Source organism: Mirounga leonina, unplaced genomic scaffold, assembly GCF_011800145.1.
Source record: "Mirounga leonina isolate KUSES-001 unplaced genomic scaffold, KU_Mleo_1.0 Mir_95, whole genome shotgun sequence".
Classification (NCBI taxonomy): Eukaryota; Metazoa; Chordata; class Mammalia; order Carnivora; family Phocidae; genus Mirounga; species Mirounga leonina.
This window is the reverse complement of record NW_023270865.1, coordinates 6,837,574-6,856,112: the sequence shown is the minus strand read 5'-3', so window position 1 is coordinate 6,856,112 and position 18,539 is coordinate 6,837,574. Positions and strand designations below refer to the sequence as shown.

At 44.0% G+C, this 18,539-nt stretch overlaps 1 protein-coding gene across 1 annotated transcript in view; it reads left to right on the top strand.

Moving 5' to 3' along the window:
- SEMA5A (semaphorin 5A) overlaps positions 1-18,539 on the top strand; it is a 466,526-nt gene that overhangs the window by 292,152 nt on the left and 155,835 nt on the right. Inside the window, exons 6-8 of the mRNA XM_034998860.1 lie at positions 2,599-2,661; positions 13,655-13,753; positions 15,387-15,600. Of these exons, the coding sequence (XP_034854751.1) occupies positions 2,599-2,661; positions 13,655-13,753; positions 15,387-15,600 (376 nt within the window). The remainder of the gene's footprint in view (positions 1-2,598; positions 2,662-13,654; positions 13,754-15,386; positions 15,601-18,539) is intronic.

Below are 18,539 nucleotides of genomic sequence, written 5' to 3'. Positions count from 1 at the left end.
ATAAAAATGCCTCAGAAGTAACTTTGCTTCTTTTAATAACTGTCTTCAGAAAAATCTGTAAGATCCGTCCTATTTTCTATTGGTCTAATAAACTTGTGAGTGTAAGTGCTTTTTCTTGCCAAACTGGATAAAGTAAAGAAATATTCTTGAAAACTCTCCTTCTTTTTTCTATTACTTTCCGCATCCAATCCTTGGCCTTCAATTATCTTGAAAACACACAGGCTACTTGGGCATTACGCAGACTGGGGAAGCTATTTCTTTGTGATTGCGGTAGAAGGATTTGAACAATTCTGATGGCATTTGATAAATTTTCTTGCAACCCTGGGACTAACCATGCTCCTCATAGGTCTTATGTTTACTGAAAAGAGAATTACTATTTAACTTTCAACAAAATCACTGGACTAACAAGAGCCCCTACAAATGCCTCTTTACCTAAAGCTTTTTGCTTTGTAGTTGTCCTAGTAATTATATAACCAACCCTCCTGATGATAGGAGGTCAAAGTTGCGATAGGGTCGACTTTGTAAAAGAATGTATCGTAGTATATCAATTCTTTTTTAAGTTTAAGTAAGGGCAAAAATACAGATATCTTTGTTTAAATACAAACAACATAGTTTTATAAAGAGATCTAAGAAAGGAAAGGTCCATTTGGAACAATAGTAATGCACTTATTTTACGTGAGTCCCGTGGGGACACACGGATCTGCCATTACACATGAAGCCCTTATGTCTTCTCGGGAGGTGTCATCCCTTGTCACGAATGTATTTGTCATCCTAGCACAGAATTCAAGTCATTTGTTTGCATCACATGTTGACTCGCTGTGATTTTATTGCTGCCATTAATCATTATGAACAGGAAGACATCACAGAAAGAATTAACAAATTCTCTTATCAAATGTTGACACTGACAAAAATCGCTAAGTTGACACAAGGGAAAGCAGTTAGGATCTTGTTTCTGTTTGAAAGTCACTGAAGTGGTTCTCTTTAGAATACTTTTCTTATGGACTCATGTTTGCCAAGGAAGATAAGTTATACAAGAGGCAGGGTTTTGTGTTTTAATCTCTATTATGTAACCTTCTTTGGAGGACAGTAGATACGAGATTATGGTACACCATCACTTTGTTACTCTCCTAGGTTTAGGAGAATTAAAAAATACCTTCTTCCTAGAAGTGAGAGTGAAGCCATTATTCTCCTTCATAATGTTTGACAGTAGCTTGTTTTTGGCTTAGTTTAGTTTACTATTTAACATTAGTTCAGATTAGCAAAGAATTGTCCCTTGCTTAAATTATTTTTTCTGAGAATGGGGCATCTGGGTGGCTCAGTTGGTTAAGTGTCTGACTCTTTTTTTTTTTTTTTTAAGATTTATTTATTTATTTGATAGAGAGAGAGAGTGGGTGGGCACAAGCAGGGGGAGTGGCAGAGGGAGAAGCAGACCCCTTGCTGAGCAGGAAGCCTGATACTGGTCTCCATCCCAGGTCCCTGGGATCATGACCCGAGCCGGAGGCAGACGCTTAACCAACTGAGCCACCCACGCACCCCAAGTGTCTGACTCTTGATTTCGACTCAGGTCATGATCTCAGGGTTGTGAGATTGAGCCCTGCATCGGGCTCCACGCTGAACTTGGAAACTGCTTAAGATTCTCTCTCTACCCCTCCCACGCCCACCCCTCAACCCTGCTCATGCTCTCTCAAAAAAATAAAATTTTAAAAAACTTTTTTTTTCTGATAATGATTTAACTGATCCTTCAAAAATCCTAAATCTTTGGAAATCCAGCTCACAAATCCACATTCCATACAATAATACAAAAGATAAACAGCTCAAATTCTTACGTTTGTTCAAAAAAGTGATTCACAATCTCAGCGTATAGATCGTTAATATTGGCAGGCATCATTTCTTCCTGTGAAGTCAGTGCTGTGTGTTATCTCAGGTAATCACGGACAGCAGCAGATGTGAAAGAATGCACGTCAACTTGACGCCATGCGTTAGATTTGGAAAGTCTGGGAAAACATACTCGCAGGTTGTGGCTCTACCTATTTAGTCAGAGCTCCTAATGGTATGAAAATTACTGGTTTGGGTGAAGTAGTAGATGTGCTCTTTGCATGAGCTATTTCTTTTATTGACTATTCATCATTTACATATGGATCTTGGGAGTAAGGAGGTTGCAAAATCATCCTTGCTCCATTATCTTTGAATATTGATAAATGACATACTATGAACAGAAAATACAAATGTCTAAATGAGTATTTACATCATTTTGTTCCAAGGCTTGTCTTTTCAGTGTGCTGTGGATCTGTCCTGTGATGTCACTGCAGGCACTAGGTACCAACTCCTTGCATGTGCCTTTCTTATAGTCATTGAAATGTCACACTACTTCTGCTGAACTGTAGTTACTTAGGGGACAGGTCCTTTAAATGCTTTGATTTCAAAGCTAAATAGAAGCCTCTGTGAGTGAATTTCATGAATTTGGTGTAAATTCTGTATTAGTATGAAGGTTCTGTGGTGTGCCCACATTTCCTAATCTGATTACCAGTGCCTTATTATTCTTCCCCTTTTCTTCAGTCAAAACCGTAACAGTCGCTGTCATTTTGGTGTTTCCTACAGGCTGTGGAGTGGGAGTGTGATGAAGCCACCAAGAAGGCCTGTTACAGTAAGGGCAAGTCCGAGGTAAGGGGCATGCGGAAATGCATGGTCACCACTGTTTGGAAGGACTGTACGTGAAGCATTTTGATATGAAGGTTATTCCTGATGATGGTGCCTTGTAACTTGAAAAAACAGGATTCAGAATATACGTCGGACGCCTTGGTGGCTTGGTCATTTAAGCGTCTGCCTTTGACTTAGGTCATGATCCCAGGGTCCTGGGATCGAGTCCTGCGTCAGACTCCCTGCTCAGGGGGGAGCCTGCTTCTCCCTCTACCCCTCCCCCCTGCTCGCGGTCTCTCTCTTTCACGTTCTCTGTCTCACACTCTCTCAAATAAATAAAACCTTTAAACAAACAAACAAAACAGAAACAAAATATATGTACAGTAGATTCTCAAGGTTTTAACATTAAATCAAGATTAACCACAGTTTCCAAAAAAGGATTCAGAATAGGAGAGCAGATCTGATTTGCACCATTAATTAGGCTAAAATATGGAATCAGTTGGCTGTGATATCATTTGGAAATATATGGGCCTGAATTTTAAAAATAACATTTTAATTCCCCAATTATATCTTAGAGCTAATTCCATAAAGTGACTCTATGATAAATAAAATTATTATATCAAAAATGATGAGATTTCTTTATAATTCGTTTTAACGTATCTATAAAATAAACTCTTTCCCTCTCTCTCTCTCTCTCTCCTCCACCCACCTCCTCTCTTTCCATATGAAAATCAGCACCCCCAAGTTCCTAAGGAAAGTGCAGTTTCTAATTAAGGTTGGAAATGCATTTCTTGAGCAGCTTTGCCCAGGGTCGAACTGCCTCCACACGGTCGCTGGCTCAGGAAGAGCAGAATTCCTCCATCCGGGGGAATCTGGTTCTGAGAGTTATACAGGACCATCTTGAGGAAATTCTTTTGCAGCTGGTGCAGATGCTCATTCTGTCTCGTTCTGAGAGTGATAGCGTTACTTTATTGGAGCACCGGTCTTTCCAATGTGAATCCCACTTAGGGTCACAGAAGAAAGCAGATACACAGCGAGCAGCAAGTAGGGCTCCCTGTGCAAATGTGAGCCCAGAGCCAAGAGCTTGGGGGAAAAATCTAGCAAATGCAGTGAGCAAACACTGGTAAAAGATCCTCACACCGGCTGTGTGGGTAAAAGATGTTAGGCACTTTATTTTACCCAATTTCATTGCCCTTTTCCCTGTTAACTAAACAGTTTTGAGAGTCAGACGTGGAGGCCGGTCTCAGCAAACTCAGTCACTGGGTTTTCCAGAACTGAATAAAGAACCCAGAAGGAGGAGAGGGGAAGGAAGAAAATGCCATCTTAGCCAGGGAAACACTTGGAGACGAAGAAAGAAAAAAAAAAGCAGAAATTGATGAAGGCAATTTACTGAGAGATCTTTAACCTCAGAAAATGCTTCTGACATAAATCATCGGAGACACAAGAAGATGTAAAGATAGCACCAGGTTACGAAAAATATGAAAATGCCCCCACAAAATAAAGGAGAAGTAACTAATGAATTCTTCTTACTGAGTTTGGATAAATTATGTGCAAAACCTGAGAAGGGGGTGTCTCTGTGGTTTGCTTTCTCCTCCCTGGAATGTTTGCATGTCATGATGTACCAGAGGTATTTCTCCCTATTCACCAGAGCACAGGGAACTCTTCAAACAAAACCACCTTATTGCAGTGTGGAGAGGCAGAATCGTCTGGGGGCAGTAAGGGGGGGGGGGCACCGTTTTTATTTCTACCAGCAGAAAACATGGACCTTCCTTTCCAAGCTTCTAATGCCCTCCTTGTCCTCCCCTTTGCCTGATGACCCGGGCGCCTTCCAGGGTCTGCGTCCTTCTCCCTCTTGGCTTTTCCTCTCCTTTTTCTTTTTTTTCTGGTACTTTGGCTCATCCCTCTCCTCTTCCTTCTGGGTCTGTGCACGTGCCAATAAACATGATTTGGTTTTGGGCAGCCCAGCAACAAATTTTCTGGACCTATGGGGTGGCCATGGCTTCCTACCCGTTCAAGGAGCCCCATCTCAAGCATTCCCCCTGCTTCCACCTTGCCCACGCTCCCCCCTGCACCCCCCCCCAGTTATCACCCGGGACTTGTGTCTTTCTCTGCAGGGGCTCCTGCCCCTACTGCACCCCCACATTGCACCAGTTACCAGTAGCCATCTGTATTTTCCCTGTCATGCTGCATTTTCATTATGCAACCCATGCCCCTGGACTGGGAGCTGGGCCTGACGGTTTCACGTTGAGCCCAGGACACAGCCGAAGTTGGGAGTGTAACTCCACTCTCCTGATGAGTGACCAAACATGTGAGACCCACACCTGGGTGGTGATCTTTGTTAATTCAGGGTTTCTCGAGCTCCCCACTCTTGACGTTGGGGATCCGATCACTCTTAGTTGTGGGGTCTCTGTCCTGTTCATTATGGATGTTTAGCAGTGTCCCCAGGTCCCCACTAGATGCAAGCAATCCCTCTCACCCAGTCGTGACAGCCAGAAAGAACCAAAAATGTCTCTAGACATTGCCAGATACTAACGTGCTCAAGAATCTGGACTGTATTTCTCCAAATGATGAAAGCATTGGCAGTTCTTACATGGTCCATTTCACATGGTTCTCATGTTTCCTCTAGATCACATTCATTCGTTTCACAGACTATTTCAAAAATAGCTATTTCCTTCCCTCTCTGGACATCAGTCTCCTCTGTTCCTTATGTATTTTAGGAAAACATCTGATTATTTCGGTAGCCAGTGCTTCTCCTGCTGATAGTTTCTGAGTCAGTAATTTTATAAGAATTAGAGCGGTAGCCTTTTACTAGCAGATCATTACTGCTTGGAGTGAATAATTGCTTCTGCTGAATCAGAACTGACCCATGTTTTGCCTTAAGCTGTGACCATTTGTTGTTTGGTGCTTAGAAATTAGGCAAGTGAAAATCAGAAACAAATCGGAAAGAGCATCTTTCATTCCTTTAGGTAACATACCCTCAATTGACAGATGGGAGCGGTCCTCACTACCCTCCGCTGAGTTTTCTGAGACACAGAAGGAAAACGAGCAGAACAAACACGGTCAAATAAAATCAGACCTTCACGTTCCACGTGTTTCTGGTTTTGATGGGTTAAAAACAATGGCAAATCTCTGTCATTATAAATTGATTCAAACTCCATTTGTAGATGGGATTTTTTTCAGAAGAATATACCAACGCAGCTAAAGATGAATTTCAGGCACCAGTACTGTAAGGAGAGATGGCGTGTTCTTTGAGGTGGCATTAAGTATATTGATGGACCCATCTACGCTCTTGAACAACCCGTGCTCGGTTGAAATGGATTTCGGTTTTGTGGCAGCACTGTGTGCGGGAGAAGTTCATGTGCCCAAAATGATGTGATGAGTTTCCAGAGGCTTCACCCTAGGCCACACTGCCGGGTGGTCCGTGGGTGGGGAGCCCGGTGGGACATCCGGCTCTGCATCTTCCTCTCCTAGTTCCTTTTCCTTACTTAGCATCTCTGTTACGTTCTCAAAATGGCACCTGACCCAGTAGCCTGAGCCCAACCCCTGGGACACAGAAGAAGAAACAAGGCCACTTCCTATGAAGAGGAGCAGCGAGGCCAAATACCATCTGCCCGAGGGCCAGTCCCTGAATTCACAATTCAGACAACCCAAATTTCTCCATTCTGACAGTTCAAGGGCCCAAATCGGAAAACATTTTCACTGAGTCAACTTAACTAGAGCAGTCCCCTTGCTTCTGGAAGTTTCCATCGCCTGCGGTCAACCGCGGTCCAGAGGCAGATGATCCTCTTTCTGATGTCACGCCAGAAGGTCGGTAGGCCCACGCTGCGTCACAGTGCCTACATCAGTCACTCACATCACCGCATCACGTAGGCATCTCATCATCTCAGAACAGCACTCACAGAAGGGTGAGCACAGAAAGTAAGACATTTTGAGGGAGAGAGAGAGCACGTTCACAAAACTTTTACTACAGCATATTACTAGAATTGTTCTATTTTATTATTTGTTGTTGTCCTCTCTCACTGTGCCTCACTTACAAATGAAACTTTCTCAGAGGTATGGTATGTACAGGAAAAACCGTGGTATCTGTAGGGCTTGGTACTATCCATCGTTTCAGGCATCCCCTGGGGGTCTTGGAAGGTGTCCTCATAGATAAAGGGGCACGGCTATAATATCCGTTTAGGGAGTGGAATTCAGGTTTTTTTCTTAGTGGCCAGGAGTTTAGAAATGAGAATTCAGCGATTGTTTATTTTTTGTTTGTGCAGTAGTCTTAGGACAACTTTCACAGAATTACAAAGTTTCCCTTCTCCCTGAAATCAAAAGAATAATGCAAAATGTGACATCTCAAAAATGAGAAGAATGCCAGCCGTTTTGACTGAGCTCATGGTTTTCTCTCCCCGAAGAGCAGTGGTCCGTGCTGCCCCACAGAAAGCAGGATAAGCAGAGCCAGGAATGCTGGGCGCGGTGAGGGGGCTGAGCCAGCGGGGTGGCGTGCCCTGGGCCCCCTCGCCGCTCTGAGGGGAACATTCCTCAGCCGGCTGCCCAGCAGGGGAGAAGAAAGAGGACACATTTGCTCTTTTTCCCTGGTGGTGTTGGGACCGACACAGGCACCATTTCAAACGTGTAGTCCGTTAAACTGCCAGTTCAGGGAATCAGGTCAAGAAAATGTCATAGATCCTTGATTTGGGCCCATTTAGAAGAGAAAGGAGGTGCGGAGACTTGCCACTTCGCTGTGAGGTTGGAGTTCAATTGTATTTATAAAATTTTCAGCTCATTTTGGGGAAAGAGGGTGACTTTGCCTACAAAGGACTCAAACGTTTCCTGCGTTAAAGGGGGAAGAAGCGTCTGTTTTTATGTATTCTGAAACTTTTATAATAAAATCTGCCGTATTTAGTTCTTTTTGAAATCCGATGACAGAAGAATGCTTCAAGAGTTACTTAAATGTCTTTTAAACGAATATGATTTTAAACATAAATGGCCGATTCTCCTGCACGCGAACAAGAGTCCCTTGTCTGTCTGGGGTCACTGTGTCTGAGCCACAGCCCTGCCCGCTGTGCCCTTTAGGAAACGCACCGGCTCGCAAGGGGGTGAGGGGGCTGCTTTGTGCACCTCTCGGAGCTTTTGCTTCTCGTACCTTTCTTGCTTGTGATCTCATTTTGGTACTTTTGACACCAAGTGCCTAGAATTATTTTGCTCTTTGGTGGGAGAGTTTTTTTTTTTTTTTTTTAAAGATTTTATTTATTTATTTGAGAGAGAGAATGAGATAGAGAGAGCATGAGAGGGGGGAGGGTCAGAGAGAGAGGCAGACTCCCTGCTGAGCAGGGAGCCCGACGCAGGACTCGATCCCGGGACTCCAGGATCATGACCTGAGCCGAAGGCAGTCGCTTAACCAACTGAGCCACCCAGGCGCCCCGGTGGGAGAGTTTTGATTGGAATCCAGGGCTCCGTGTATTGTTCTGCCTGCATTTCTCCTGGGGCCCTGCTTGCCGTGTTGTCCAGCTGTGCAAGGAGAGTGCAAACTCCAGATGTTGGGGGGAAGCCACCATGACTCCATGACTCCATCCTGCCTGGTGGCATGGCGGGGGGTGGGGGGGGCCTGGACATGTTCACCGGGAGTGCCAGGATTTGGAATTCTTGAGTTAATGCATGCAGCACCCTGCAGACCTGAATTTATTCTATATGATTACTGCAAAAATTAAGGCTTCTTTAAATGGGACACGAACAACCTGTGTAGATTCTGTACAGGCAGTTTTATTTTTGTTTTGTTTTGTTTCCCATTTTTTTTTTTAAATCGAGGTGTCCCCAACAAGTTTTCCATGGAGTTCAGTTGAAAATAGTCACATTATGTAAATATATGCATAATAAGTATACTTTAATTTATCAATACACTATGTATTATATAGCATACAATAGATATGTTAATATATATTCATATGCATATGTGTGTATTTTTATCTACATATTTCTAGATATGTATATCTATATATTTAGGTATAAATATGACTATAACAGCATGTCTATATATTTATTTAAATTTATGTAACCTGGGGGCGCCCGGGGGGCTCAGTTGGTTGAGCATCTGACTCTTGATTTTGGCTCAGGTCATGATCTCGGGATCGTGGGATCAAGTCCTGTGTCTGGCTCCCAAGCTCAGTGTGGAGTTTGCTTGAGATTCTCTCTCTCCCTCTGCCTCTGTTCCTACCCCTGCTCATGCTCGTGGACTCTCTCTCTCAAAATAAACTATTAAAAAAAAAAAAAACTTCTGTAATCTGTATGCACATATATACATATGTAATACATGTGTCTCTTACACACATATATGTCTCCTATGTGTATACGCCATATATATATACATTTACATCTGATTGGGTGATGCAGTTTCTCAAGATTCACCTGGTAATCGTGACTTTCGGTAAGTATGCATTCAACAGGAGAGGCACGTGCAGTTACTGTAAATTGCTCTGCGGCGCTCTGGGTGCTCACAAAGGTGATGCGTCACTCAGGGAGACACGTTGTGTTCAGTGGGAGCGCTGATGAGCATGGACGCTGCCTGGCTCCCAGCCCTCCTCCCCCACCCCTAACAAAGATGGGCTGGCGTTGCTGAGCCACCTACCCTGTTTACGGATCGTCTTTCTGCACAGTTACAGTCTTTCTTCAAGCAGAACATACCTGTTTGGGGGAAAAAAATGATGAAACACTGTAAGGGAAAAACCAGTGAATTCATTGAGAGAAAGGTCCTGAAAACATGTGTTTTCTGTCCTGGGGTCAGGGCTGTGTGTCCTTGAGACCAAGGGGGCCTTGGCCTGCCTCTGTCTCGAAGCTCTTTTAGTGAGTCAGCAACTCTGCCTCCCAGCTGTCAATTCAGATAATTGCTTTGAAGTCAAGGACAGGTTGACCTGCCTGTGGGATCGCAGGCACCCACGGGTCGTTTTAAGGTTCAAGTGGTATTACCAAAAGGTAGATAGATGACTGTCATTATCAACAGAGAAGCCGTGTGGTGGCAGGCAGTTGGCAGCCTTGGAAATGAGCACTATGACTTCTTGGAAAACCAGAATTCATTAAATTCCCTTAAACCACTTTCAAGATACAGAAATGGGATAAAAGAAAATATTCTTAGATGAGAAAAGGAAACTCAAAGATATTTAGGTAAGTGGATTTATAAGACAAACCTATACCAGAATCTCCGGAAGGGACATCTATCTGCATCATGCCTGTACTTTAAATAAAACAAGCGATCCCAAGCAGTCCTTCTGGCACGTTTAGATAACCGGTGAAACAGCCACATTTGTAGCCGTGATCGATAACGCGATCCACCAGGAGATTTTCCATAGGAGAATTTGGGTCTTAAGCCTACCACCAGCCGGAGACTGATGATTACAGAGCCTGGCCCTCGGGGTCATTTCCTTTCATTCTTAATTTTGACTCTCTGATTTCTACATTTATCTGCTGCTCAAAAGCTAAGTACCTCTACTTTCTTCTATCTAATACGGTCTACGTTGTTTTGTCTGAACTTACCCCAATTTCTCTTAAAAAAACATTATTTTAGATGCATTTATTTGTTTACTATTCACATCCAGCCTGCTTCTAGAATCAGTTGAAGGAGTCTTTGAGTTAAACATGAGGCGGCTTTTAAGGGAGTGAGAACGAGAAAGGTCTGAGATGCACTGAGCCAGACTTTGGGCAAAGGAGTTCAGCTCTTGACAGTTAAGAAGAAACACAGAAGTATGCCCACCTCCGAAGGTTCCTCTTACAGGGCACAAGGAGGGAGCATGCCTTGTCCTAGTCCCATTGGTGATAATGCAAACCTTCTCCTCTTCTCCTCTTCTCTCCTCCTCCCCTCCTCCCCCGGTGCATCCCAGCGTGCATACTGGACTCATCTAGAACATGACTCTGGTCAGGTCCCATATGTCACAAGCAACTCTAGGGTCCACAGGGTTGGGTCTGCCCTCTGTCCTTGAGAAAAAGACTGTACGGGCCCCCTTATCTGATTGTCCTGATCCCTGAACTCTTCCTCTATCCTGCCCTGCAATCTCACTGAGCTGGGGAAGCTGATGGGTGGTCCATGGGCATGTGACCCTTCTCAGACAGTAGAGCCCCCGAGTGTGTTCTCATGTGGTCCTGGTTACTGGAACAGGCTTGTTACAATTCTCTGTTCCAATTGAAATATCATTGTGCCCTCCCTTGTTTACTTTTTTCCAAGATTAAAAAAAAAAAAAATCCAGCTGGATTTGTCCTGCCTCTCTGGTACACTTCTGCCTTCTGGTGCTCACCCTCCCTAACCATCCTTCCAGTTCTTCATCAAGTTTGTGATGGGCCCTCACAAAAGTTAATGACCTCTGCTCTTATTTTCAGTTTGTCTTACTTTTGGGAGATGAAGATAAACATTTTTGTTATCTCGATTGTTTCCCTTCCCATAATTGATGAGAAGTACTGGCTTTCTCTCCCCCAGGTCTGTAGACATCATCTTTCAGTCGGGATCTTGGAATAACTTAACCTTGACTGTGTTCATGGATATAGGCTTGCTTCCAGCGCATTTCTACTTTGTGTCAGTCTCTTGCTTTAAAACGACAACAAAAGAGTTCCTCTATGTCTTAGACTCCTTCTTGAAAGAGTTCTAAAAGCACAACAGAAAACAGGCAAAATCCCCACTTCTCCCACTGTTTGTCATTTCCCATCTCCTATTGGTTATAGTGTTACCTCTACGTCTGTTTTATATGTTAAGGCATCAGGCCCTCTCAGCTCCCTTGCTCCAGGTTATCTCTTTGGAGTATCCCTCAGACATGTTTAGTCCTCAGGCTTTCATCCTTGCCTTTATCCTGTCTTTGCAGACCCCCGTGCCCCACGCTCCCTGACATGGCCCGGCCACCTCGCCCCTCCTCTCTGTCCTCCCCGTGCTCCCTGAGCCTGGGAAGAGAGAACCATGTGGCTCTTTGAAGTCTTGTTTTGTTCTTTCTCTTTCAGAACTCTCTGCCCTTTCCATAGTCATAAAAACAAAGCAGAACACAACAAAACAAGCCTCCTCCCCATCTGGCGTACCTTTCTCAGCTACCCAGTACACTGTTGACATTCATTTCTCCATTCTCCTGATATCAGACTTAGAGCTTTCGTTCCTTTTGTTGTTTCTTTTCTCAAAGTGTGTTCAGATTAGCAGTCACTTATAATTTGTGCTTGCTATTCTTGCTAGGTATGGTATTGGGAGAATTATCTGCCCTTGACGTTTGACTTCATATTTAGAAAGCAGATCCCCAGACTTCGCTCTTTTCATCATCCTCATGGCCAGGCCAACAAGCAGACTGAGTTATGGCAAATCAGCAGGCATGGAGATTGGGGCTCCATTTGGTTGAAGAGAGCATTGCCAAATGCAGAGCTTCTTATGCAGGGCGGCATGCTATTTGGACCATCATGTATCATGAGATGTCGGCTCTGTCCACTCGGTTGGCTCCTCACCACATCCTGTTGGTTCACTGCGTTCTGGCTGTGCACGTCCACACCCCCCACCCAGTCTGGGCACGAAAGGACATGGGACCCAGTTAAGGAAGTGGTTCCCTTGTCTGTCTCCGGAACTGTAATCTCCCTATCTCAAGTTTAGCTTCTACACTGAGTGGTCCTTCAACATTGGGTCAGGTCAGACTTCATGCAATGAAAACAAATAGCAAGTCCCTTCACATTTGGAGTAAAATTCAAATTCACTAGGCACAGCGGCCCCTGTCTGACTGTGCAGTGGATGTGTGACCTCTTCCATACACCACGAAGCCCCTCACCCTAACCATGGCACCTCGGCACAGTCCACTCCCCCCACCTAGGTTGTCTTTTTCCTTTTTAGGTCATTAAATCCTGTAAGTGTCAGATGGTGCTTCCTCCAGGAAGCTTCACTAAATTCTATCCTTCTTGTATTTTTTTAAAAGATTTTACTTATTTATTTGACAAGAGAGAGAGCAGCAGAGGGAGAGGGAGAAGGAGACTCCCCACTGAGCAGGGAGCCTGATGTGGGACTTGATCCCAGGACCCCGGGATCAGCAACTGAACCGAAGGCAGACGCTTAACTGACTGAGCCACCCAGGCGCCCCTCTATCCTTCCTTTAAAACTTACATTAGATGTCACCTCCTGGGAAGCCTTTCTCCAACTCTTCCCTTCCCCTTCCCTCTCGAGGTAGTAATATTCTGTTCTCTGGACAACTCCATAGTAGTTGTCATGGCCCTTTATTTTCATTTTCTGCTGAATGCCTAGATTGTGACCTCTAGCACAGTGTCTACCAAAGAATATCTAGTCAGTAAATGCTTGCTGAATGAATGAAGAGCTTTCTGGCTCAGAAGTCCATGCACTATGATGACAGTGCCCCAGATTTTCTATGCATGCTTTGCAAGCACAAAACATACTCAACTCTGGGTCATCACTCAGCATGGGGTCTCATCCCACATGTTCTGGACATCCTTTCCTTATTAGTTACATTCTTGCTTCTCCATCAAAAATCAAAAATGTGTATAGATTCTCACTATGTATGGAATAGCACTTTGAAAACTTTTTGTAAAACCTTCTTCCAATTTGTATACAGAGTTTCACATGTGACCCTTGCATTTGGAGAAGCATTTGTAACATTTTTTTTCAAAGTTCTGGAAAGTTTTCTGAGACACTTTTTCATGAGTGGCATCCAATAGTTTCCTTTTATTCATTCTCCTCACTACACATACCAAAGGCGATTTCGGGTTTGCTCTGTTAACAGGTACAATTCAAAATGAAACTACATTTATCGAAAAAAAGATACGTGCTTTGAGATTTTAATTGAATGTGTATATTTATCTTCATAAATATCTTCTACCGAACAAGTGTGCAGATAGAGAAGGTCAGATTATTTAACAGTTATTGTTGTTTGGGGGTCAATATCTAAGAGATTTTTGTTTTTGTTTTTAGTGGTCAATTGCCATATAATTTATTAGTCAGTCAAAATATATTCAGATTTGCCATTCCTCTTGTGTTCAGGCCTGTTAACATGTTTTGTGTGATTTTTTTTTCCCCCTCCAGGAGGAATGTCAGAACTACATCCGGGTGCTTTTAGTGGGTGGCGACCGGTTATTTACCTGTGGGACCAATGCTTTCACGCCTGTCTGCACCAATCGCACGGTAGGTCTTCGTCTTGAGCTTCGACAGAGTTTAATACCAGGAAAATCCAAACGTTCTGTTAAAGCTGTAGTTTTACATGTACTTCCGTTCTCTAAGGAGTTGCTTTTTTTCTGAAAAAGACTGAAAAAAAGTCTTTTTTTCAAATAGAAAAAATATTTGATGTGTTGATTTATTACTAATCACACTGCCTAGAGTATAAAGAGCTGGAAGTAATGATAGCTTGTTGAATTAAATTTCAATATGTTTCCAAACTGTTTCTGCCAGCTTTTCTCCACCAGTGATCCTAAACACTAATCCTCAACATACTCTTCTTTTATCCTGGCTTACTACAGAGATCCTGAGAAGTATTAAATGGCCTTAAAATCATAGTCCAAATGATGAAAATTATAATTGACCAATTGGATAAGAGCAATGTCAAAAAAATGAAAGCAAGCCAATAAATGAAGCCCAAGCCCTGGGCAAAGTGATGGTCCAACCTGTCCTCTTTCTTTTTCTTTTAAACCTGTCCCTATTGGCGGAGGACTCTTCAGCGCCTGTATCTTACACCCGTAGATCCGTGGGGCGTCCGAGCACAAGGGCAGTCTTCCTAATTCGAGATAGGAGTTTGATGTCCCGCAGGGAGCATGATGAAGAAATATCGTTAGGAGTTTGATGTCCTGCAGGGAGCATGATGAAGAAATATCGTTATGTTAATTTCCTGGTTACCCAACTTCTCTCAAAGCCTGACTTTATCATCTACAATATTTCAAACTAGCATTCGGTTATTGGAAATATAAGAAGAACGAGGAGGAGGATGTCACGCCGTGCTCTCAATGCTTTGCACCTACTCGGGTGGTGGTTATCTACCCCAGGTTGTGTTTATCCTTTGGGTCCCTGTTGTATTAAAACAAGAGTTTGAGATATAAAGAATTTAAGTAACTTGCCCGGAGCTAAACCTCTGCCGGCAGAGTGAGCAGTGTGTGTGGGTCCCCTGTCTAGCCCTGTGTTCTGCTACCACCCAGGTCAGGATGAAGAAGCCAGTGGAACTTTTCTCGTTCAAGGATGGGTTGGGAAACCAGCAACTGAGAAGCTGGGTTCACACCAGATGCCTGCAAGACCCCGAGTTGGCTGTCTGAAAACTGACTAAATAAAGTGTTGGAAATTTGGGCTACACAGTCCGAAAGAGCACGCATCCTTATCTGTGAGCAGAGTTTGGAGCTATTCATAGCATTTTAATTCACTTAGGGTGATAAAATTGTACAGAATCTATATTGTGGTTTGTGTTTCTCTAAATATTGACGTTTTCTCTATTGAAGTGGAAAGATCTGCAGTACCCATGCGTTATCAATGGGACCCATGTACAATCAACTTCTTTCTTTTTTTTTTTTCTTTTTTCTTTTTTCTTTTTTTGGTGAGAGTTTAATAGTGTGAGGTCCCGCAGCTCTGAAGGGAGGATGAGGGAGATGATTGGTGGATCCTCCATCCAAGTCCACCGCAGGGCGTTTTCATCAAAGTCGGAGTGCACACCTCTGTCGTGTCTTATCCTGAGCCCCAGAGAGTTTATTGCACATGCGTCATTTGCGGGTCGGGCCGACCCTGTTCTAGGGCTTTCCTGGGGGCTAATTGGTTTCGTCTCTCTTGTCCTCCCCCACAGTTGAATAACCTGACCGAGATCCATGATCAGATCAGTGGCATGGCCCGCTGCCCCTACAGTCCCCAGCACAATTCCACGGCTCTCCTCACAGCCGGTGGGGAGTTGTATGCTGCTACGGCCATGGATTTTCCCGGACGGGATCCTGCCATTTACCGGAGTCTGGGCATCTTGCCTCCTCTCCGCACGGCGCAGTACAACTCCAAATGGCTCAACGGTGAGTCTTCCCGTCACTGGAGGTGCCCCACCTCATTTGTCTGTAACGCCTGGTTACTTGTGCTCAAAAGCAAGCTGCTGCCACTTCCGAAGAAAAACACCAATTTCTTCATTTTCTCAGGAAATCAAAATGTCACTTGTTTTGCTTGTCAGTGTGGAAGGGCATCTGCGCGGCGCTCTTTCGGAGTAGAAGGGGAGGAGATACTGTCGATGCTGGAGACCAGGACAACAGGGCTAATGTTGACATGACCATACATCGAACTTAGGCTGTTCTTTACGCTGGTGTTTGAAGTTCAGGAAATTTGATGTCGTATCAGAGATACCTGTAGATTCATGTGCATTCTTTCTTAACTTCTCATTATATATCTAAAAGCAGGAAGTTACTAGCATTTCATGAAATGTTCAGACGCTGGGTAAGAGAATAGGTTTGGCCACAGGTAGCTCCAAAGAGCTTGATCAGTTTAAAAAAGTATCGAGTCACATAACCAGAGCATTGGGGTACGCGTCTTCGGGGTTACTCCCTTCGATGGCGCGAGCGTCAGTGAGCTCTGTCACTGGTCTCTCTCTGCCATCCACGTTGTGGCAGTGTGGTCCTCAGACTGACTCTGCTGGGCATGCAGAATCGCTGATGCACTTTCAGGCACTGCATCCAGGTGTGACAATATGCAGCAGCAGGAGAAGCTGTGTCTTCCCAGAAGACTTCAGTCTTGGACTAGAAATTGGTCATGTGCTCACTAAGCAGTCAGAATAGAGGTTGGCTTTGTTCAGTGTCCTGAGTGAGGGGTGCCAGCTAAAACTGAGCCCTCTGTATGTGTGTTCATGTGTGAATGTGCTTGCACACGCACACACACACACAGTGTTATGGACAGATACATGCATCACATGTCATCCCTTTATTTGGTAGCTTGCACAGAGATGAAATCTTGAAATTGCCCTTATATTATTTATTGTTTTGAGCTTTCGAGTTCTACAAAGATTTACTGGCCTTCTGTCAAGTACAAGCTAATTATGTAGATGGGAATTTCTCAACCTCGGCACTACTGACATTTTGGAAAAGATAATTCTTTGATGTGTGTGCGGTGCGGGGCTCTCCTGGTTATCATGGGATGCTTAGCAGTATCTCTAGCCAATCTATACTCACTAGATGCAGTAGCATCCCCCTCTACCTAGTTGTGACAATAAAAAAATTTCCAGAAGTTTCCAAACGTCTCCTGGGGGAGAAAATGCCTCTGGTTGAGAACGACTGGCTTAAGCTCATTATTTATGCATATTTATTCCTGAAGGTATATATAAAGCATTTTTCCAAGTAATAGAGTCAAACCAGCCCCCAGGTTGCCTTTAAAAGATTCCATTGTAGAGAAGAGAATATCCTCCTCAGATTTCTCTAGTAATTTAAATGACTCTGTACCCTTCCAAAGGGCAACATGAATTGTTTTCCTAAACTGAAGCTGTACCTAGCTTTTCTTCATTAACATTATTTCTGTTGAACTGGTTTCAGTCCCCTTCGGGCCCTGAAGCTTTCATCTGTTTAGCTTAAAGCTCTTCTTTCTGTTCATTTGATTTTTACTGACCATGCAAAGTTTCCAGTTACAAATCAAAATCACCTGCCCCCCAATCAAAGGCATTGTAATTAGAGTTTGTCCAAAGCAAAGTAAAAAGTAATTAGGAGTACCGTCTCTCTCTCTCTCTTTTTTTTTCCCCCAAAAGTGACCCCCTGAAGAATATCCTGGAAAAATAACTCCAGTTATAGCATGAGTTAAAAACACTGACTATTTCTTTGCATGTGACTCCAGTGCCCGCTGGCTGATCAGATGGTCTGATTCCATTAACGTCTGGGTGGAAGCCTTTCTGTCTGAGAGTCAGGGGATGTGAGAAGGGCAGTGGGAGAGCTAACCCTGCTTACCACAGTCACCATAGGTATGCTGTCATTTGGCCAACATAATGAATCATGTTTTAGGTTCCTAAAAGGTGCTGCTGTTTATATATGATAGAATCCAACAACTGTAGAAATTGAAAATTAGTCCAAGGTAAACATGGTAGAGCCACCACTCAACCTACGTTGTCATCTTCATTCCCATGACCCTAAATGACCCTGTTGCCCTCAGCCCCGCCCGCCCCCACCCGCCCAGAAAGGAAGGCCCTCACTCCCAGGGCAGAGAGCAGAGAGTTCTTGAATGTTGAGTGTTTCTTCCCTCTCCTGGGCCCTGTTGGGGCAGTGTCTTCTACTGAACCCCGAGATACCGTTTCTACTGCTGGTTGGCCCTGTTTTCGACTCTGATGGACCATCCAGGACAGATTCTGGCCTCTGACCCCACTTAGTTTTGCTTCTGTCCCCCTGCTGAGCCTGGAAGCAGGGGCCTCTGTTCTTCTTGACCTCATTGGAATCCCTGCTTTTCATCGCATCTGCTCCATGACCAGATGCCCTGGTCTCAGTTCCCCACTGTGTTCTGGAGTCATTTTCTTTCTTTACTTGAGATTGTTGCTGTATCTGTTATCCCTTCTTCTTCTTCTTTTTTTTTTTTTTTTGCCCTAGCCTCAGATTTCTTCCTCTCTAGTGATAACTGCCATCTTTTTATAAAAATGTACAGATTTCTTTCTCCTTCAGTGAGACGAAAACAAATAAAGAAACCCAAACAAGCTGAAAACAAAGTTCGTTCTGCAGTATCCAAAAAAAGAGTCCTAATTTCCTGTTGTGATTTTTAGGGACCCATTCAAGGAGGCGTTTAGATTCTTCTCCAGAGTTTTCAGCTGATTGAGAATCAAGGCACGGAGTGAGCAAATGGAGAGCAGAGGTTTGGATTTATTCTTGATAGAGCTGAGCGGGTGTGCTGGAAAACCCGGAGCTGGTGTGTTCAGTTAAGAATATGGGGCGCCTGGGTGGCTCAGCTGCTGGGCATCTGCCTTCAGCTCAGGTCATGATCCCAGGGTCCTGGGATCGAG